At 44.4% G+C, this 18,612-nt stretch overlaps 1 protein-coding gene across 3 annotated transcripts in view; it reads right to left on the reverse strand.

Moving 5' to 3' along the window:
- The window catches only part of VPS35L (VPS35 endosomal protein sorting factor like), a 143,827-nt gene that overhangs the window by 79,662 nt on the left and 45,553 nt on the right, over window positions 1–18,612 (reverse strand). For all 3 annotated transcript variants that reach the window (XM_025275381.3, XM_025275379.3, XM_025275380.3), the window contains exons 9-14: window positions 15,938–15,997; window positions 10,236–10,332; window positions 9,482–9,529; window positions 8,194–8,287; window positions 3,324–3,401; window positions 2,733–2,855 (exon numbers count right to left, since the gene is read on the reverse strand). In XM_025275381.3, coding sequence (XP_025131166.1) covers window positions 2,733–2,855; window positions 3,324–3,401; window positions 8,194–8,287; window positions 9,482–9,529; window positions 10,236–10,332; window positions 15,938–15,997 — 500 coding nt within the window. The remainder of the gene's footprint in view (window positions 1–2,732; window positions 2,856–3,323; window positions 3,402–8,193; window positions 8,288–9,481; window positions 9,530–10,235; window positions 10,333–15,937; window positions 15,998–18,612) is intronic.

An 18,612-nucleotide genomic window follows, 5' to 3' on the forward strand; every position in this document is an offset into this window, starting at 1 on the left:
GGGCGCAGCGCAGAGGGAGCCTCAGAAAGAGGCAGTTGTGTTACGGGCTCCAAGCCCAGCAGCATCTCTGACCCAACTCCATGCTCCGTTTCTTCACAGCCAACCAACACTGCCTTCTACTCTCTTCCCAAAAGGTCACAAAACTCAAACAAAGTGCATTTGTTATAATGTTAAGTGAGGGGAAAGCATCATAAAGGCATACGGGAAAAATTTCTCATGTGCAAAACACAATTGTAATAACAGAGCAAGAGTGAAAGTGGAGAGAGAAGTATTAAAAAGCAAATGCACCAGACTGTTAACAATGGCCAGTTACTCATGACAGAATTTTAGGTGGCTCTTTTTCTCCTTTTAACCTATCTTTTCCAAAGTCTTTCCAATGAACATGTACTTATTAAACAATGTTTTCTGATTATGAAAATCCTCTCCTATCCATTCTGCCCCTTGTTTTTTCCATGGCTGCTAACTGTACTCTTCTAATCCATCTGGTATGCTTCTGCCAGTCTGATCTTCAAGCACCACTTTTTTCAAATCATCTCCCTGATCAAAAATCTTTAAGAGCTGCCTGGTCTCCACGACACAATGATCAACAGCCTCTGCAGCCTGGGCCACTCCCAGGCGGCCTAGTTCCTCACTCTTCTCCAGTAATGCTCGTCTCCTAACTATGCCTCTTACCTGTCGGTCTATACAGGTCTCGTCCCTCAACCCCTCCTTACTGCCCTGACTCATCTCCTGGCCTTCCAATCAGTCCAGGCCCCATCTCCTGTTAAGACCAAAGATAAGGATGATGAGCACCCCCACCTGCCTGCTGCCTTCCACAGCAGCTCTTGGTCACGTGCTGACGTGCACTATTACAGTCATCTCATGAGAGCCCTTTGAGGAAGGGTCCATTCATTACCCCCATTTTACAGCTGATAAAACTCAGGCACAAAGAGGTCAAGCAGCCTCTTTGTCTGGCACGGCAACACAGTCACGATCTGAACTCACTTCTACCTCACTACCTGCCCCAGCCTCTACCACCTTCCTCTTTCCTTCAACACTGACAACCTGCATCACACAGCTGCATTACAGGATTCCGTACCAGACCCAGACAACAAGGTGCTGAAAATGGCAAGCTTACCAAGGGATTTGTTTTCACTGCCCAAAGCATGTTTTATGAAACAGTTGCTTTTCTCTGCAAAGAGTTCCTAAAACTGGGGGCATAAAGATTTTTTTACTTAATTTTAATTGTATAAATGGTGGGGGCGGGGAGAATCTTATCTTTAAACAACAACAAGAACCATTTTTGAATAATCATTCCCTGATTTGGGGAGGGAGGGAACTGGGGATTTCAGTATGAAATTTCATATGTCAGGTATTTGCAGCTCGAGGCATTTCTCCCCTCTCTCATCTAGATGATTCTCCCTTCCCCCTCTCACTTGCCTGTCCTGTACAAATGCCTACATTCTGGAGGTGTGGCCCCTTAAAGACGCACATATCTCCAACTCCCTGGGGGACACATCTCAGCCACTGTCAAAAAGCTTTTTAGGTATCACTTTGTCACACACCTTTTCAACAGCACCCTCCACACTGACATTACTTCTTCCACATTTTCAAAATGATTTTTTTTTTTTTATGAGACACTGCAAGTTCCTTGTTTAAATGCCCCAAGAATCAGAGTTTGTTATTATTCAGGTGACCTAATTTTTTTAATCACTTCTTCTGGTGCAATAATGATTTCCTAGAGTTTTACTCCCCAGGAAAGCTCTATTCCCAGCTTCTGCCATCCTCTGAGATTACTGCCACTTAAAATAAAGGAAGAACACCTTATGACATGTACTTTTTGTTTTTAATCCAATTTTGCTGTTCTTTAAGGAGAAAAAGAATAAGTGTTCTTATTTTCAAATGCATCAGTTTTGCTCATGGGTTTCAGTCATTAAGCTGAATCAGTCAAGTCATTGGTTTTTCTTCCTGGGAGCCTGGGCAAGCATGTGGTGGCTGAGACTACCCTTATAATCAGAGAGAATGGCCACACATTTTCAAAGAATCTTCTATTAAACTGATTTTATTTAAAATCAATTTACTTGATAAAAAATTCACCTATTTTTTAGGTGAATACAAGATGGCCCTATTTTTCTCCTCATACTTTATTTAGGATTTGCAAAAATTAAAATATAAGCAAGACATTATACTTGCTGAAAAGTTAAAAAACAGATTGGGCAAGAAAAATAAGTTAAAACAATCCAAACTCTGCCCTCCAGTGACACTTTGTCTTATCTCTTTCCTGGTTCTCTCGTGCAGATATAAAAACCACATTTGCAATCCCAATGACACAACAAACATTCAAGCACCGTGTGTGGGGCCCTCCTCCACCAAGCACTGTACATGGACCGTCTTGTTTGATCCACGCAATAGACCAGAAGACAGGAATTACTACTGCTCCCATTTCATCGATAAAGAAAAAAAGCTGTGCGGTTAGGGACAAGTGACTTGAGCTCTGCTTTAGTAACAACAGCTGCAAGCGACAGAGCTGCAATTCAGACTCAGGCACCCTGAGCCCAGGGCTCACTGAACAGCAGCCCAAACCACCACTTAGGATACACACAGTGCAGGCCAAGGGCTGAGCACAGAACCAGACACAACAGTGAATTGCTGTGAAAGCGCCCTGATGATGACGTTACTGGGCACTCGGGTGTCAGGGTCCTTACGACACAGAAGAGGGGAATGAACTTCACACTGAAGCCCAGGGCAGTTACCTCGGGGGCGTGGTAGGAAACACACTGGAAGACCCAGTCCATGGCAGGCGAGTACAAGGGGAGGTAGGACGGAAGCTCCACGCCCTGGAGCACCAGCTGGTTCTGGACCGTATCCCCGTGAATCTATAGGAGACCAAATAAACACTCAGAAAAGGAGGGGAAGTCACAGAACAAAGAACATGTGAGCCTATCTGCAAGCATCTGAATGGCCCCGAGAGAAACTGCCTGGTTTCTCAGGTTTTTTTAAACTAGAAAAAAACTCACACAGTTTCCCATGTCACCAGGCTGAGTTGTTCTGGGAATGTGTGCTGTGAAGAGAGGCAACCTGATAAAATGGACCCAGCAGACGCAAAGAAGAAAGTCTGATCAACTGGAGACGTTTCTTATTAACACATGCATATTAATCCTCTCTGCTTCTTCAGTACAATTAACACATTTTAATTGTCTGTAACAGACACGAGTGTAATTTTGTAGGGTTTACACATCTAAAGAGCTTTAAGGCAATCTCTACTTGGAAAACCAACTGGGTTTTATGAATCTGTGATCATGTAACTATCACATCAATTGGCTCTTCTGATAGTGTTCTCTTACCTGTTTGAATGTGAGGAGAAAATCAAAAAAGTTCTTATTTAGGCTTTCTTTGAGATGTGGAGCCACTTCCATGCCCACCTGTAGCCAAACAAAATGAAATAACCTTGACGGTGGAAAACCAGGTTGCAAATAACATATATAGTGTGATGCATTTTTGTAAATTAAAAATATACATATAGGTAGATATAAGCATAGAGAGGTCCAGAAAGTTAACTTTCATTCTTTTTGTTTCTTTATTTTCTTATTCAACAAGCATATCTTGCTTTTATAAGAAAAACCACAGGAGCTATTTTTAATGAAAAAAAGGGCAGTATTTGCAATAATCATCTTCGCAACTTCCCAAAGGTAATGAAAGTATTTCTGAACAGATGACCAAGGGAACAAATCAATACAGCACTAAGGAGAAATGTACTCTCAAGACTGTATACGACATTCTTTTCCTCTCTAAAAAATGATAAACACACACTTAGCTGTACTTATTAAATGAAGCAAAAAGATTCTGGTATGTAAGAGAGTCAGCTGGGACTTCACTATGGCATTGTTAAAATATACGGATTCATTTTTTGCTGGGCAGTCAGGGAAGCAGACATAAATTTTGATGTATTTTAAGCAAATTTTTTATTACACAAGCATGAAGCCTAACAAAACTATAATCCATCGACTCCTTCACTCATTGTTTTAAAAAGATATGTAATATTTTCAGAATATTTATTAGAAAAAAATTTGCTAATCACAGAGAAGGTGGCCAGGGCTCTAGAGTCGGATGGAAGAGTACAGGTCACAAATATGGCAGGGACTACATGGATTTAAAACAAAGCATCATAAGGTTCCTTAAACTGAGTTCCTCAAATGCACCTCAATTCCACACAGCTGCTTTAGCACAGAAACAACTTTGTAAGAGGAGGTGCTTTCTGGGACCTGGTTTCTTCCAGGGAAGACAGATTTCTACCACTCACCTCCCCCCCACAGCTACCCAGAGGTCATGAAGATTAACGATAATGGTGGTTTTTAGATGTCTGTAAGGAATTCCTTTGAGGGAAATTATGCAAGATCCACTGGGGCGGTAAATTCCAGGGGCAGCTCTCTAGAGCTGTTGAAGATGCTTCCAAGGACAAGTACAGGGATTTAAAAAAAATATTAACAACAACTGTCAGATCCATTTTTACTGTGTTCTGATTCTATTGTTTCCTTCTACTAATCATTTCGTAGAAAAAGCAATAATTACCTGTTAGGCGACAGCAAAGAAAGGCCCAGTGGACAAGCAGTGGAGATGAATTGAAGGGGTTGTGACTTAGAAGAGGAGTTAATCATACTTTCCTTTAATAAACAGCTCTGAGCACCCCCCACGCCCTGCCTACTCACTGCCTTTGTGTTTTGTTTATCTCTTTCCATAAAACCAAATGAGCAGCTTGGAAATCTGCTCAGGTCGAAAAAATTTCTACCTAGAGTAGCAAGGGTAGTTACTCATGATATCCATCTGTTGTTTCTGCCTCCCTGGCACTCATTCTCTCTGTCTCTGGAATCAGCAAAGTGGATTTGTCTTTGGGGACTCAAACTTACCTCTCAGATAAAGAGGTTTGCGGCAGCTGAGCCCAGCCAACCCTGGGTTGCCAGGGTGGGCGCGTGACCCAGGCTCAGTCAGCAGGCATATCCCATCCCATGGTCATGGTGACTGGCATACGTACGGACTAAGGACCCAAAGTGGTTCTGTGAGATTCTGCCCAGAAACTGGCTAGAACCACTGGGGAAAAGATAATCTTGTCACTGAGGTTCCTAAGTTGAGAGGCTGCAAGCCTTTCCACCATATGGAAAGAGAAAGCTGCAGACTGAAGTCACCCAGAGGAGAGCAGAGCTGAGCCACGAGGAAGGAGACAGCTCCCGACATGGCTCAGGGTCCCTGGGTCTGCCATGCCGGGACTACCCCAGGCTCTTCAGGTGCGAGCGCCAACAAATCCCCACCTTTGTTTCAGAGTACTATGAACTGGGGTTTTGCCATTTGGAATTCAAAGAGTCCTTGCTAATGCACACTGTCTCTTATTCTTTCTATATCAAAAGATTTTCAGTAACTACCCAACCAGAGGAAAGGGTGCTCTGCCTGAATTGGCACAACTGATTTCAGATACAGGACATCTCACCCAGCTTTCCTGGGGTATGTCTGTAATCTCTCCTCATTGCCACTGAGTTATAGAGCTGCATCTGCCATGCAAAGGTACTTTGAATGTGAAAGTGAACGAAAGCGTTAGTAACTCAGCCCTGTCCAACTCTTTGCAGTCCCATGGACTGTAGCCCGCCGGGCTCCTCTGTCCATGGGATTCTCCAGGCAAGAATACTGGAATGGGTTGCCATTCCCTTCTCCCAGGAATCATCTCAACTCAGGGATCAAACCCAGTTTCTCCTGCATTGCAGGCTGCTTCTTTACCATTTGAGCCACCAGGGGAGGCACTTTATATGCAACAAATATCATCTTTCACTAGCTTGTGTACCTTCCTTCAAACTTTAAAACTAAGGAGGTTTGCAGGGAATGAATTTTCCCCTCACTTTCTGATTTCTATATAATAATTGTGTGTCATGAGACACACTAAGATTCTAGGTCTTTATTACTGATGTGAAGGAAAGTTCAAAGAATGCTACAAGAGGAAAGGCTGCTGCTGCTAAGTCGCTTCAGTCGTGTCCAACTCTGTGCGACCCCATAGACGGCAGCCCACCAGGCTCCCCTGTCCCTGGGATTCTCCAGGCAAGAACACTGGAGTGGGTTGCCATTTCCTTCTTCGATGTGTGAAAGTGAAAAGTGAAAGTGAAGTCGCTCAGTCGTGCCCGACCCTTAGCAACCCCATGGACCGCAGCCTACCAGGCTCCTCCATCCATGGGATTTTCCAGGCAAAAGTACTGGAGTGGGTTGCCATTGAGCACAAATACACAAATAAGGCTATCTTTACATCCTCCCCACCCCACCCCACAGGATCCATTCCAATTTTGCACACAAAGGCCCCCAGCAAACTTTGACAAGGGAGGAGCATTCAAACTTCGTGATACTAGAGTTGAAGCTTAGGCCCTTAGCAAACTTTGACAAGGGAGGAGCATTCAAACTTCATGATACTACAGAGTTGAAGCTTAGGCCCTTAGCAAACTTTGACAAGGGAGGAATATTCAAACTTCATGATACTACAGAGTTGAAGCTGGAAGAAATATATCTGATATTCTTCTATGAAAAATCTATGCCAGTTTCAAGCAGATGGCAATGCATAAATATTTTGGCCTCAGTTACTACAAGGGAGCAGGTGCCCTTAATTGGAAAGCTTTTTCTTTTTTTTTTCTTTTCTCCTTTATTAGGGAATGGACCTATAAAAAGTGTCCTTCCTAAGGATGTCTGCTTCTCACTCTGAGGGAAATGATTTTGATTTCTTTGAGACACTGGAGACCACAGGGCCTCTATCATATGCTAGATGTCAGGTAAAAGAAGCTGATCAAAGGCTGCAGTCCTCACCTTCTAATTTCATAGTACTGATGATCACTAGTAGCTCAGCTGGTAAAGAACCCACCAGCAATGCAGGAGACCCTGGTTCGATTTCTGCATCAGGAAGATCCCCTGGAGAAGGGATAGGCTACCCACTCCAGCATTCTTGGGCTTCCCTAGTGGCTCAGCTGGTAAAGAATTCACCCACAATGTGGGAGACCTAAGTTTGATCCCTGGATTGGGAAGATCCCCTGGAGAAGGGAATGGCTACCCACTCCAGTATTGTGGCCTGGAGAACTCCATGGACTGTATAGTCCATGGGGTCGCAAAGAGTCGGACATGACTGAACGACTTTCACTTTCACAGTAGGGGAGAGATATGTCTGTAAGAGTGGCTTTGTCTTCAAGAAGTCTGGGGTTTACCAGGACCCTACAGAAGAGGGGAAATAACCCCTCTGAAGGTAAACGATGCCCAAGGAACCAGTAAGGGGGACTCCCACGAAAGCTGACAGAGGCAATGGCCCCATGTGAGTTGAAGAAAAATGACTGTAAATTCTCCACAGGGTGCATTTTTCATAAATGAAAACTTAGTAGTTTTAAGCGGAGAAGACAATGGCACCCCACTCCAGTACTCTTGCTTGGAAAATCCCATGGATGGAGGAGCCTGGTAGGCTGCAGTCCATGGGGTTGCTGAATCGGACACGACTGAGCGACTTCACTTTCACTTTCCACTTTCATGCATTGGAGAAGGAAATGGCAACCCACTCCAGTGTTCTTGCCTGGAGAATCCCAGGGACGGAGGAGCCTGGTGGGCTGCCGTCTATGGGGTCACACAGAGTCGGACACGACGGAAGTGACTTAGTAGTAGTAGTAGTAGTAGTTTTAAGCAGGAGCTTCATGGTGCTTTGACGAGAAAAAGGCTGAGTGACCTACAATCTGAACCCATCAGAGCAGCCCTCCAAGGCCAGGCAACACAGACCCTGATGCCTGCCATCACCAGGAGTGCCTCTCCCTGCCAGACAGCCCTCACCAACTCGCGCTCTGAGCCAGCTCTTTAATACAGAGACCACAAATCTGATAAAACAATCAAATTCAAAAACAAAGGGAAAGCACATTTTGAGTCAATGAGAAGTTAACCTATCACCCGAAAGGCCTTGGGAGCCTCCTTCCCAGCAAGAAGGGAGAAGCAATTAGTTCTGAAACCCAGTTCATTTGTGAGATGATGACCCTAATTAGAGTTACAGGTAAGTGGGTCTACTTAGAAATTAATTTTAAACAGAAATCCTACAGCCCTGCTTTCTGTGGACAAGCTGTGCTCTAAAATTAGCAGTTAATGAAGTCCTTTGTCCAGTGACTCGTGAGGTGGCGGGGAGGGAGAAGCATGAACGCTGGAGGAGGCAGGACGCGGTGGGCTCACCCTGCACAGGTAGGCCCTGGCATACACCGACACAAGCGGGTCCCCGATGCCCCGGACCATGCACGTCAGCCGCGGCAGACACTCTGAAATCCCCCTGCGAGAGATGAAAAGACAGCAGCATTTACACCCAAAAGTCTACGTTTAGACTTCCTAAAGGCAGGGGGGCAAAATCAAGTTTCAGAAACAAACCAAGGTCAAAGTTGATGTTTTCTAAGGCCATGTACCAAGTCTTTCTCTCTTGCCATAATTCATTTTTTGAATGGTTTCATCTCTACCATCTTTTCAGTGCTGGAGTCTAATCTTCACTTTTTTCCTGTTTGAGGTCACTTTTACTAATTTAATTATTTTTGTCCCACTCCCAGTTATCGTCCATCGACAGGTCACTAGGTTACTCCTCACCCTTCTCAATATTTCGGCTGTTATCTATATTCCTTTGGCATAGATTTACTGCCCTGTGCTCCACCCACTCTTAACGCCTGACCCCAGCATCCCCCTCAAAGTGAACTGTGACTTCCTTATTCCTCCAGCCACATGGGACTTCCCTCTGCCCCAAGCCTTATTCTCCCCCAGCTGGTGAACGAAAACTCCCCCAGGCATCCCCAGATCTCGATCAAACACACTTTGTACACATTTTAAATCCAACTCAGAGTACAAGTCAGCCCGTGGCTCTGAGGAGTTATCTAGATGGTGTCCAACGCCACTCAGAAAGCGGATCTGGTTTCTCCTGGCTCCGCAAAACTACTCTCAAAACAACGTCCGAGGTGACCCAGAGTAGCAGGGGGCTCGAGGGCAAGGGCTTTGCCTTCTGACATCTCTGACCTCTTCATCGTCTTGGACAACAGCCACAAAGACGCTGAATGAGGGCCCATGGGGGCCACTCCCAGTCTGGTGTGTGCAGCTCGATGAACGCTCATAGACCCCTTCACAGGGCTTGCACACTGAGGAGACCGGGGGTTAGAGATGCTAAGTAAGTTTCTCTGGACCACACAGCCAGTAACAGCAGAGCTAGGATGTCAAATCCAGCTGATCTTCCATGAGCTAGTCAACCAACCTCTCCCAGCTTGAGTTTTCCTCTCCGTAAAACGGAGATTAAAGAGTGATCTCTACTTCATTAAGTTTTCATTTGGATTAAATGAGAAAATGGATGGAAGGTGCTTAGCACCAGATCTGCTACACACTAGGCAGTCAAAGAATGATAGCTTGCTATTGCAGAGCCATTTTCAAGGGCGTGTGCGAGAGAGAAATTTTTTGGAAATGTATGGCTCTGGACATTTAAGAAGAGCCTTACGTTTTGGAGAGGAACTTGTTACACTTCAGGATGGAAGCTTCCACGTAGCTACAAAAGCATTCCGTTAAGGAAGACATTTTCCAGACTGCCTGCTCCCTACGGGGAAAAGCCTAAGTGTTCATGCAGAGAACCAGGTGTGTCTTCAGGAGAGGGGCCACGACAGCTCTCGACAATCCAAAGAATTAAATCAGTGAGTGGCTTGTGGGTTCTACATTTGGTTTTCAAGGTTTTATTCTTATTTAAAATAAAATTTGGAAAACGTTATACGCTGATTTATGTTTACGTGCTGAAATTTAAACTGGGTTTTGAGCACTTCCAACTGAAGCTTTATGGGGAAAGGATGAAACTTAGAGAACTAAGATTCCTTTTGTGTGTAAGTCGGACTGTCTGTTCTTCAACACTGGTGTCTGTGCAGAGAAGCTGGACCCTGCTCTTTTCAAGGTCTTAGGACCAGAGAAAACATACACAAAAAACCCCCGAAGCATTCTGAGAAAATTAATGTGGAAATGTTCTTCAGGGAAACAAAAGCCTGGTACACAGCACCACAGTCAAAGTCTCTCTCTCCAGAGAACTGGAGACAGCCAGAGTCCAAGGGCTTCTTGGACAGTGTGGCTGGCGCTGTGCTTCCAGGAGAGCAACCCTGACAGGACCCCATTTTCAACAGGAATCTCAGGGCAGCCCCTTACACAGCCGCTATTAACAGTGCAACTCTTGCAGCCTATCTTTAAAATCATCAGACAGAAAAAAAGGATACAATCTTGGAATGAGTTCCCTGATGGAAGCAATCTTGAAAAACCAATTTAAGCATGTTTCTTTGGCTGTGTCATTTACATTCTCTGGAGAGAAGTGATCTGTAAAACAAAAATAATACCCATCAGCCTTCCTAATTCTTGGGATCTGTTACAGCTGCTCTGAGTCCTGGGACAAAAAACAGTTACAGTGCAGAAGAAGGGTGGGGCGCCCAGTCCTTCCATGGCTTTCCTTGCAAATATCATTATTACTAGGAAACAACCAGTGACGATAAGAGCGGACACACAGACGCTTTCTAAGGGCCAGGCGCCATTCAGAGCGCTTTACAGACATCAGCTCGCTCGGTCCCCACAAGAGCCCTCCAAGTCATGTACTCTTATGGTCCTCTTTCACAGACACAGAGAGTGAGGCACTGCCAAGTTTAGGGACTTGCCCAGGGCATGCTGCAAGTAGACGTAAGAGCTAGAATTCAACTCAGGCAGTCTGGCTCCACAGCCTATATTCTTAGCCACTGCCTTTAATTTAATCCAGAGGCTCTTGGTGTACCCACCAGTAACTACAGAGATACTGCTGAGAATTCCAGATGCTTGAGGAATCTGCAACTGTAACATGAAATGCGAAGGTCCATCACATGGACCTGACGTGTATGGTAAGTCAAGACCCTGAGGTGAGAAATCAGAGTTAGGCTGCCATACCACTTGAAGACTTGAGTCACCTTGTGATAAAAATGCTACTTTCCCCTACTATCTGCTCTCTTCTTCTTTAATAATAGGACTCCCATTTTCTGCTGGGCAAACGGCCACCCTTGCAGCTCAGTGTGGCCATGTGACCAAGTTCAGGTCCCAGGACATACACAGGCGTGCAAGGAATCAGCTCCAAGGGAAAGGGCTTGATCTTCATTTCTTCTTCCTGCCTGCTGGCAAGAATGCAGACACAAAGGCCGGAAGCTCCATAACCATCTTCAACCACAGGAGCAAGAGAAGTCAAGACGGCTGGCACCACAGGCTGGCTGCCAGCTGTGATCCTCTTTACTGTGATTTTGTGTTTTCTGGAACTGATGACCAAGCCCAATCAATGACATACGTCTTAGTAAGAAATGGAAAAGAGTACAGAAAAATGAAAACAAACAAAAAAACTATTCAACACCAAGAAGGCTACTCTTGAACTCTCACATTTAAATGATTTCTGCACAAACTGGAGCCCGATCCCACCCCTCGGTGTGCTTTACACTTTTAGCATTCAACCAAAAAGGGAGAAACTGATTACTACAGAACATAAGAAACGAATGTTAGCCTGTCGCCCTCATCATGTTGCTCAGTGAGTCATTTTTCATCCCTGGTTCTACTTTCTGCTACTTGGTGGTACACCATTAAAGTGATTAAAATATCTACAAAATCAGCAAAAAATAAAATTCTAGGTACTTCACTAGCAAAGAACAGTCAGTAATCACAACTGCAGATATTTCAGAACTGCAATCTCAAGTATTTATCTATTTTTGGATGTTCTGGCATGCTTCATTCATTGGAGAATTATTCACTTGCCATTTTCTAAGAGAAGGGAAATTACCATTTTTCCTCTTCTGGCCTGAATCCATGTACTTAAAAGTAACTTTTTTTCAAGTTCCAAGAGATCTAGATAGGAAAAGATAAGGGCTATTCTTAAATTCATTTGTCAATCTTGCCTTTTGGAAAACAGAGGAGGGGTGAGGTTAATTTCCCTTAATGTGACTGAATCATGTGACTTGAGATCCAAAAGCAAAAATAAGTCTCTGAGGTCATCTACTAAAAATTTTTGCTTTCCAGCTAAGGGAACGGAGGTGCAACAAAGGGTGGGAAGACACAGAATCTGGCTGCAGGGAAAGTGGGACATCACACCAAGGCAAGTTGTTCTGCATGTACACACCAACAGCCAGCTATGCAATAATCCACATATGCAATACAAAGGCTTTATATTTTCCTTCCAGTTCAAGAGATCATTTAGGAAAAGGATTATGTTATACAGGACTTTAAAATCTTACAGAAAAAAGTAAATAAATGAAATGGGAAGAAAAAAATGTTATAGCAAGCTCAAGAGTACATTTCATTACTTCGTCTGCTCACGACGAACATCTCAGGAACCAATTAGAAGTGGTATTCTAGGCTGCAGGGAGATAAGAGAGCACAGCACATAAGAGAGACCCTGCCCTCAGGAAGCTTACATTCCAGTGGGTCTGGTCAAAGAACAAGAAAGTAAGCCAAAGAGATGCAAGAGGAAGGGGAGAAGTAGCCAGGTCAGGAGGGGCTGCAGCCTTGGCGAGGAGTCTGGGTGTTCTTCTAAGTGTGACGGAAGCTCCCTGAAGAGCTCTGAGCAAAGGAATGACATGACATCAATTACACTTCAGCGCCTGGGCTGCTACATGGAAAATGAATTTAGAATCCGGAAATTAATTCAGAAGAAGCTTCAATGTAAAGAAGAGCTGAGACATTTTCTTCCAGTTCCCACTTATTTTTCCTTTATGGGCTCCTTTTTTCAACCCTCAACTTCTGTGGATATTTTAAGAGAAGGGAGGAGACCAGTGAGTCTGGTTCTCTTCCATTTGTCAAGTCTCAACCATGGCAGTGAGACGTCTTTTTACATAACAGGGCTCATAGGGGTGCCATGTCATCTTAATACGATGACCTGAAAGGCCAGGTCAGCTAAGGACACTGCTTATCCAGAGGCGGCTGTATCAGCCACAGGGAAAACCAAAGACAGGAATGCCCATGGCTAATGAGGAGAACCACAACACAAGAAACCCAAGTTACTCATCCCAAGATGGAAATGAAATTGTTTTACCACTTAGAGCACAAGCTCTCTTCCCTCATGTGCTGGATGAAGAAATGTTGGGGGAAAATTACCATATCTAGCAGCATGTACTTTCTGTGAACCCAAAGGACATCAGTATCTTTCCGAACCGGTAAGAGCTATGCTTCAGTTAAAGCTCCTGAAGGTAAAGGGCTCAAATACTAAGATCACAGTCTGAACTTGATTCAAATGGAAAGAATCAGTACACATGCCACCAGACTTCTCTTTACACATAATTTCTTTAGGCAGAATTCTGCATAGTAGATTTCATAAGTTTTCTTTATAAATATTGTTAAGAGTCAACCCCAAGATTAAAGACATTTTTGAGAAAAGTTTGCCCCTCTCCTTTTCAGGTTCTAGGAAACAGAAGATACATGTAGATAAAGATTTTAACTGAAAGGGGAGATATGAAATTATTTTCAAGAAAACAAAAGCCTAATTCAAGGTTAAAAAACAAGTATTTGGGAAAGCAAGAATTTAGTAATAAACATGCTAATTAGCACATTTAGACAAGCACTAAAAGTGAATATGAAGATAGCCTTTTATTTTGAACTTATAGTTTTATAGTTCAAGTAGGGAGAAAGCTATTAGTAATTTTTCCTTGCATTCATTCATACTAAGTTGCTTAAGTTGTACTGGGCTCTTTGGAACCCTATGGACCCACCAGGCCCTCTGTCCATGAGATTTTTCCAGGCAAGAATACTGGCGTGGGTTGCCATGCCCTCCTCCAGAGGATCTTCCCAACCCAGGGGTCGAACCTGCATCTCTTACATCCCCTGTATTGGCAGGCAGGTTTTTTACTACTAGAGCCACCTGGGAAGCCCAGTTTTTCCTTAACTAGCCCTAAAATGTTGTTGGTATAGTTAGTGAAAACTGACAGGAAGGAAAATTATTGCAGGAGGTATGAACATAAATGCCCCTAGGGGCCAGGCAGGTGATACAAACATTTCTAATCAGTTAGGTATACAACAATAGGAGGAAGTAGAAACTATACCAAATAGCATTTTAAAAAATACTCTGGTAGCCAAAGAAAACACCTAACTGGGTTTAATTCTGCCTGCGGGCTGAGAGTTTACTGCTGCTGATACAGCACATGGAAGAAACACTGGCAAGTGTAAAATAAATGCACCAAATTTGCCAAATCCTTAAGCTGACAGAGAAGGCCCTTCCATCAGGCTGGCCCCTGCCTCCCAGTCCTGAGAAGCCTAGAATGTGTGCTGCTGCTGCTAAGTCGCTTCAGTCGTGTCCGACTCTGTGCGACCCCATAGACGGCAGCCCACCAGGCTCCCCCGTCCCTGGGATTCTCCAGGTAAGAACACTGGAGTGGGTTGCCATTTCCTTCTCCAATGCATGAAAGTGAAAAGTGAAAGTGAATTCGCTCAGTCGTGTCCGACTCTTAGCGACCCCATGGACTGCAGCCTACCAGGCTCCTCCATCCATGGGATTTTCCCGGCAAGAGTACTGGAGTGGGGTGCCATTGCCTTCTCCGTAGAATGTGTGAGGAGCTGTTAAAAACCAGTGCTGGTGGGAATGTGGTGGAGGGGAGGGTGGAGTGCAGTGCTATTCAATGGAAATACCATGTGAGCCCCATTCAAAGAGCTAAAACAAAAACGTGTAATTTTAAAATATACTTCATTTAATCTAATTCATTTCTATATGTAAACATGTAAACTTAAAAATCAGTGAGATACTTCATGGTCTCTTATTTGCATTAAGCCTCTGAAATCCAACATTTTTTTTTTTTTTTTTTTTACTCACAGCATATCTCAGTTTGGACTGGCCAATCTCTAGTGCACAAGAGCCTCATGGGACCAAGTGGCCAGCATAACGGATGGTGCAGGTCCAGCACTCAGAGCCAGGCTCTCACTTGCTGGTGGCAGGACTGTGCCAAGTTCCTGGCTCTTTCCCACTGGGTGGGCCCCCCCTAAAATGAGACGCAGTGATTCCAAAGAGCTTCTCTAGCCCTAAAGGTCTGTAGAGTTCTGTCTTGCTTTCTGAGAAATGTGCATATTAACTAGTTTTAACAATACAGATGATGGAAGGAAGGAAAAGACGGAAACAGAAAGAGAAGAGAGAAAAAAGAGACAATGAAAGAAATAGCAAAAGAGAAAGAGACACAGAGAGAGAAAGACAAAAAAAGAAAAAGAAAACCCGAAAGACAAGACAGATTAATAGACAAAAAGAAAAGTCAAATTACAGGTCTGTCCGATGCCATCTCTTCATCCTCCAGGGAAGCAGGAGCAGGAGGAAGTGGGATGAAAGTGAAGACAGCCTGTTGTTCTAACTTGAACAGATGAGCGCGCTTCCTCCCAGCAGTGCTAGGAACTCAGGAGGAGGAGTAAGAGAGAATGGATGCTGTTGCTGCAGGTTCCACACTAGCCTCACTGTCATCTTTCATTTATGTGACAAAATAAATTTGTGATCTCATTGTCCCATTATAACCTCCTGAGAGTTCAAATTGAGCAGCAATAAATTTAATGCAAACATCACTTGGGCATATACTGTAGATGCAAAACATCTGTTATTATTGATTTATTTGACATTGTTCTTTAATATAAAATTAGCTCTATAAAGCAATTTGCTTCTTAGGAAAGATAGGAAAAATATTAAAATGTCAAGCACCAGAGAAATTTAAGTTGGTATAAAAGTTCAGTTGAATCTAATCATAGGACCTTTTCATTCTTGCAGATTCAAATTACTTGCTCAAATCCCTAGCTGGCTGTTGGAAAAATCTGCTTTTCAAAGACTGAGATGATCAGTAACTGTTTCTTTAACTTTCAACACACAAAAAATTTCAGGTCTCAATAAATCCTGACTTGATATAAACCTTCTAACCCTGACTTGAGGGCAGAATGAAACCCGTTGGAACAGCTATGACGTTACCTGGTAAGACATTGCGGTTATCCACACACATGGAAAAGATGCGCTCGTACACCAGCTTCCCTGGGGAGAAAAGGACATACGGTGTCAGCATCATGCCCTTCAGGTGCAAGCACTAAATTAACATTCTTAATTAGGGACAGGGATGGTGACATCGCCAGGATGAGCTTCAACTTGTGAGAGTATGCTGCCACCTAGTGGACCAAATTTTTAAGCCATGATTCTTTTAGATTTTAATTAAAACGGGGAACTTAACACTTTCTGTGAAGAGGCAGAAAAGTGATCCTTCACTTATGCCAGGCAAAGTAAGTCAGACAGAGAAAGACAAATACTGTCTTTCGCTTATATGATTTCACTTATATGTGAAATCTAAAAACAAATAAAAAAATAACAGAGTAATAGATACAAAGAACAAACGTGGTTGCCAGGGAGGAGGGGAAGGAATGAAACAGTGAGAGAGATAAATGACTCATGTGTACGAAATGTAGTTATGGGGAATATAGTCAATAACTACGTATTATCTTTATATCATGACAAATAGTAATGACTTATTGTGGTGATCATTTTGAAATCACTGTGTTATGTAACAGGAACTAACACAGGTCAGTTATACTTCAAAAAGAAACAAGCAGAGCCTGGGATCTACAGGCTCTATGGTGGGGTCAATGGTGACCTCCAAGAGGGCTTACGCCAAGGGACACCTTCCAGGACTGCAGCGGCAAGTACCCGTCCCCAAGGCAAGCCACCTCCTCCGAGGTCTCCACAGGAGACTCTCCAACACTAGCGGGCATATCTGATAGGCTGAAAGTGCGAGTGTTAGCCACTTAGTTGTCCAACTCTTTGTAAGCCCATGGACTGTAGCCCACCAGGCTCCTCTGTCCATGGAATTCTTCAGATAAGAATACTGGAATGGGTTGCCATTTCCTTCTCCAGGGGATCTTCCCAACCCAGGGATCGAACCCAGGTCTCCCGATCTTCTGCACTGCAGGCGGATTCTTCACCACTAAGCCACGAGGGAAGCCCCTGAGGCACTTGAAAATATGCTCGTGTGGAATCTGTCCTCAGAGGTTCTAATGTAAATGGTCTGGGACACAGCTTGGCCACTGGAAGTGTTCTTAAAGCTCTCCAGGCATGTAACTGAAGACGAGAACCACGGCCCCAAACCATGGATTCAATTTAGAAGTTCCTAGGAAGCCTCAGGGATCGAGCCCCAGTTCTCAAAGCTATCTGCCTTTGACCTCCTGGTAGGAAGCATTTGGTTACTGGCAGTCACAGGCTCTTCAAGGCAGCCACACCTGATGTGGAGAGAGGCCTCCTGAGATGAGCACAGAACTCCAAGCACTGGAACTGCATGAGCACAGCACAGCAGGCCACGCTGGGCACCGTGTGACTTCTCACACCTCCTAGGTGTGTGGACCCAACTTTAGAGAACCCAATGCCTTTACTCCTCCACGAAAAGCTTACCATCTCTCCAAAACCGGCCTTTTTTTCTTTCTTTTTTTTTTTAAAAAAAGACATTTTTGTATTTCATCTTCATATTCTAAGGGGCCTTTAACTATAAAACCATTTTTGGCCAAAAGAGATTGGTGAACATTTATTTTCCTTCGTTAACTTCAGTTCAGTTCAGTCGCTCAGTCGTGTCCAGCTCTTTGCGACCCCATGAACCACAGCAGGCCAGGCCTCCCTGTCCATCACCAACTCCCAGAGTTTACCCAAACTCATGTCCATCGAGTCGGTGATGCCATCCAACCATCTTATCCTCTGTTATCCCCTTCTCCTCCTGCCCTCAATCTTTCCCAGCATCAAGGGTCTTTTCAAATGAGTCAACTCTTCACATCAGGTGGCCAAAGTATTGGAGTTTCAGCTTCAACATCATTGTTGAGTTTCAGTTTCAACATCACTGCTAAGTTAGTGGACAACTATTTTGAGAAATAACACCTGATCCTAGATTCCTTTCCTTTCTTGATTCACTTTCTTATAAACCAAGGACACTGAAATACAAGAGATCAGTAACAACAGTGACAACAGCTAACATTTTCTGAGCACCTTACTTTGACAGTGACCCTGCCAGTTCCCAGAGAGGGACAGACATCATGTGTTTCCTGCACATTCTCCCAATTAAAATTCTCCCCAGAAGTTCCCAGAGGCAAGGTCTACGTTCCACAAGTGAAGCTGTGGGAACTTCACAATGGGAAGTTCCACTTCCCATTCCACAAGTGAAGAGACCAAGGCTCAGGTTCACACCACCCTGGAGGAGAGGCAAGGAATGCAGGCAGAGAGATGCCAGAGCCCAGCTCCCAGCTCCCAGCTCCCAGCTCGGCGCTCACTGCTTCCAGGGAAGTCCCAGCAAAAGCACCGCCACACCTGCGCACTGCAGACGCCCAGGGTGGTGTTCCGCATCCCCGCCCAGCTAGATGCTCCTGCGCTCCGTCAGCCTCGTCCACCACCACAAACCACCTGCCCCCCAACAGCAGCACGTGTTCCTGTGGAGCCGAGGGTAACAGTGACACATGCAGAGTGGACCTCAGCACTCCGAGCTGCCACTCAAGCAAGGCCAGTCCCGCCCCCTTTGTAAAAGGTGAGAGTGGCTTTCTAGCCCCAAAGTGTAACACAGTATCCTCCAGCCCCTGAACACGCAGGCTGCCTCACAGGCCTGAGGAAAGCTATTCACAACAGAT

This window comes from Bubalus bubalis, chromosome 24, assembly GCF_019923935.1.
Source record: "Bubalus bubalis isolate 160015118507 breed Murrah chromosome 24, NDDB_SH_1, whole genome shotgun sequence".
Lineage (NCBI taxonomy): Eukaryota > Metazoa > Chordata > Mammalia > Artiodactyla > Bovidae > Bubalus > Bubalus bubalis.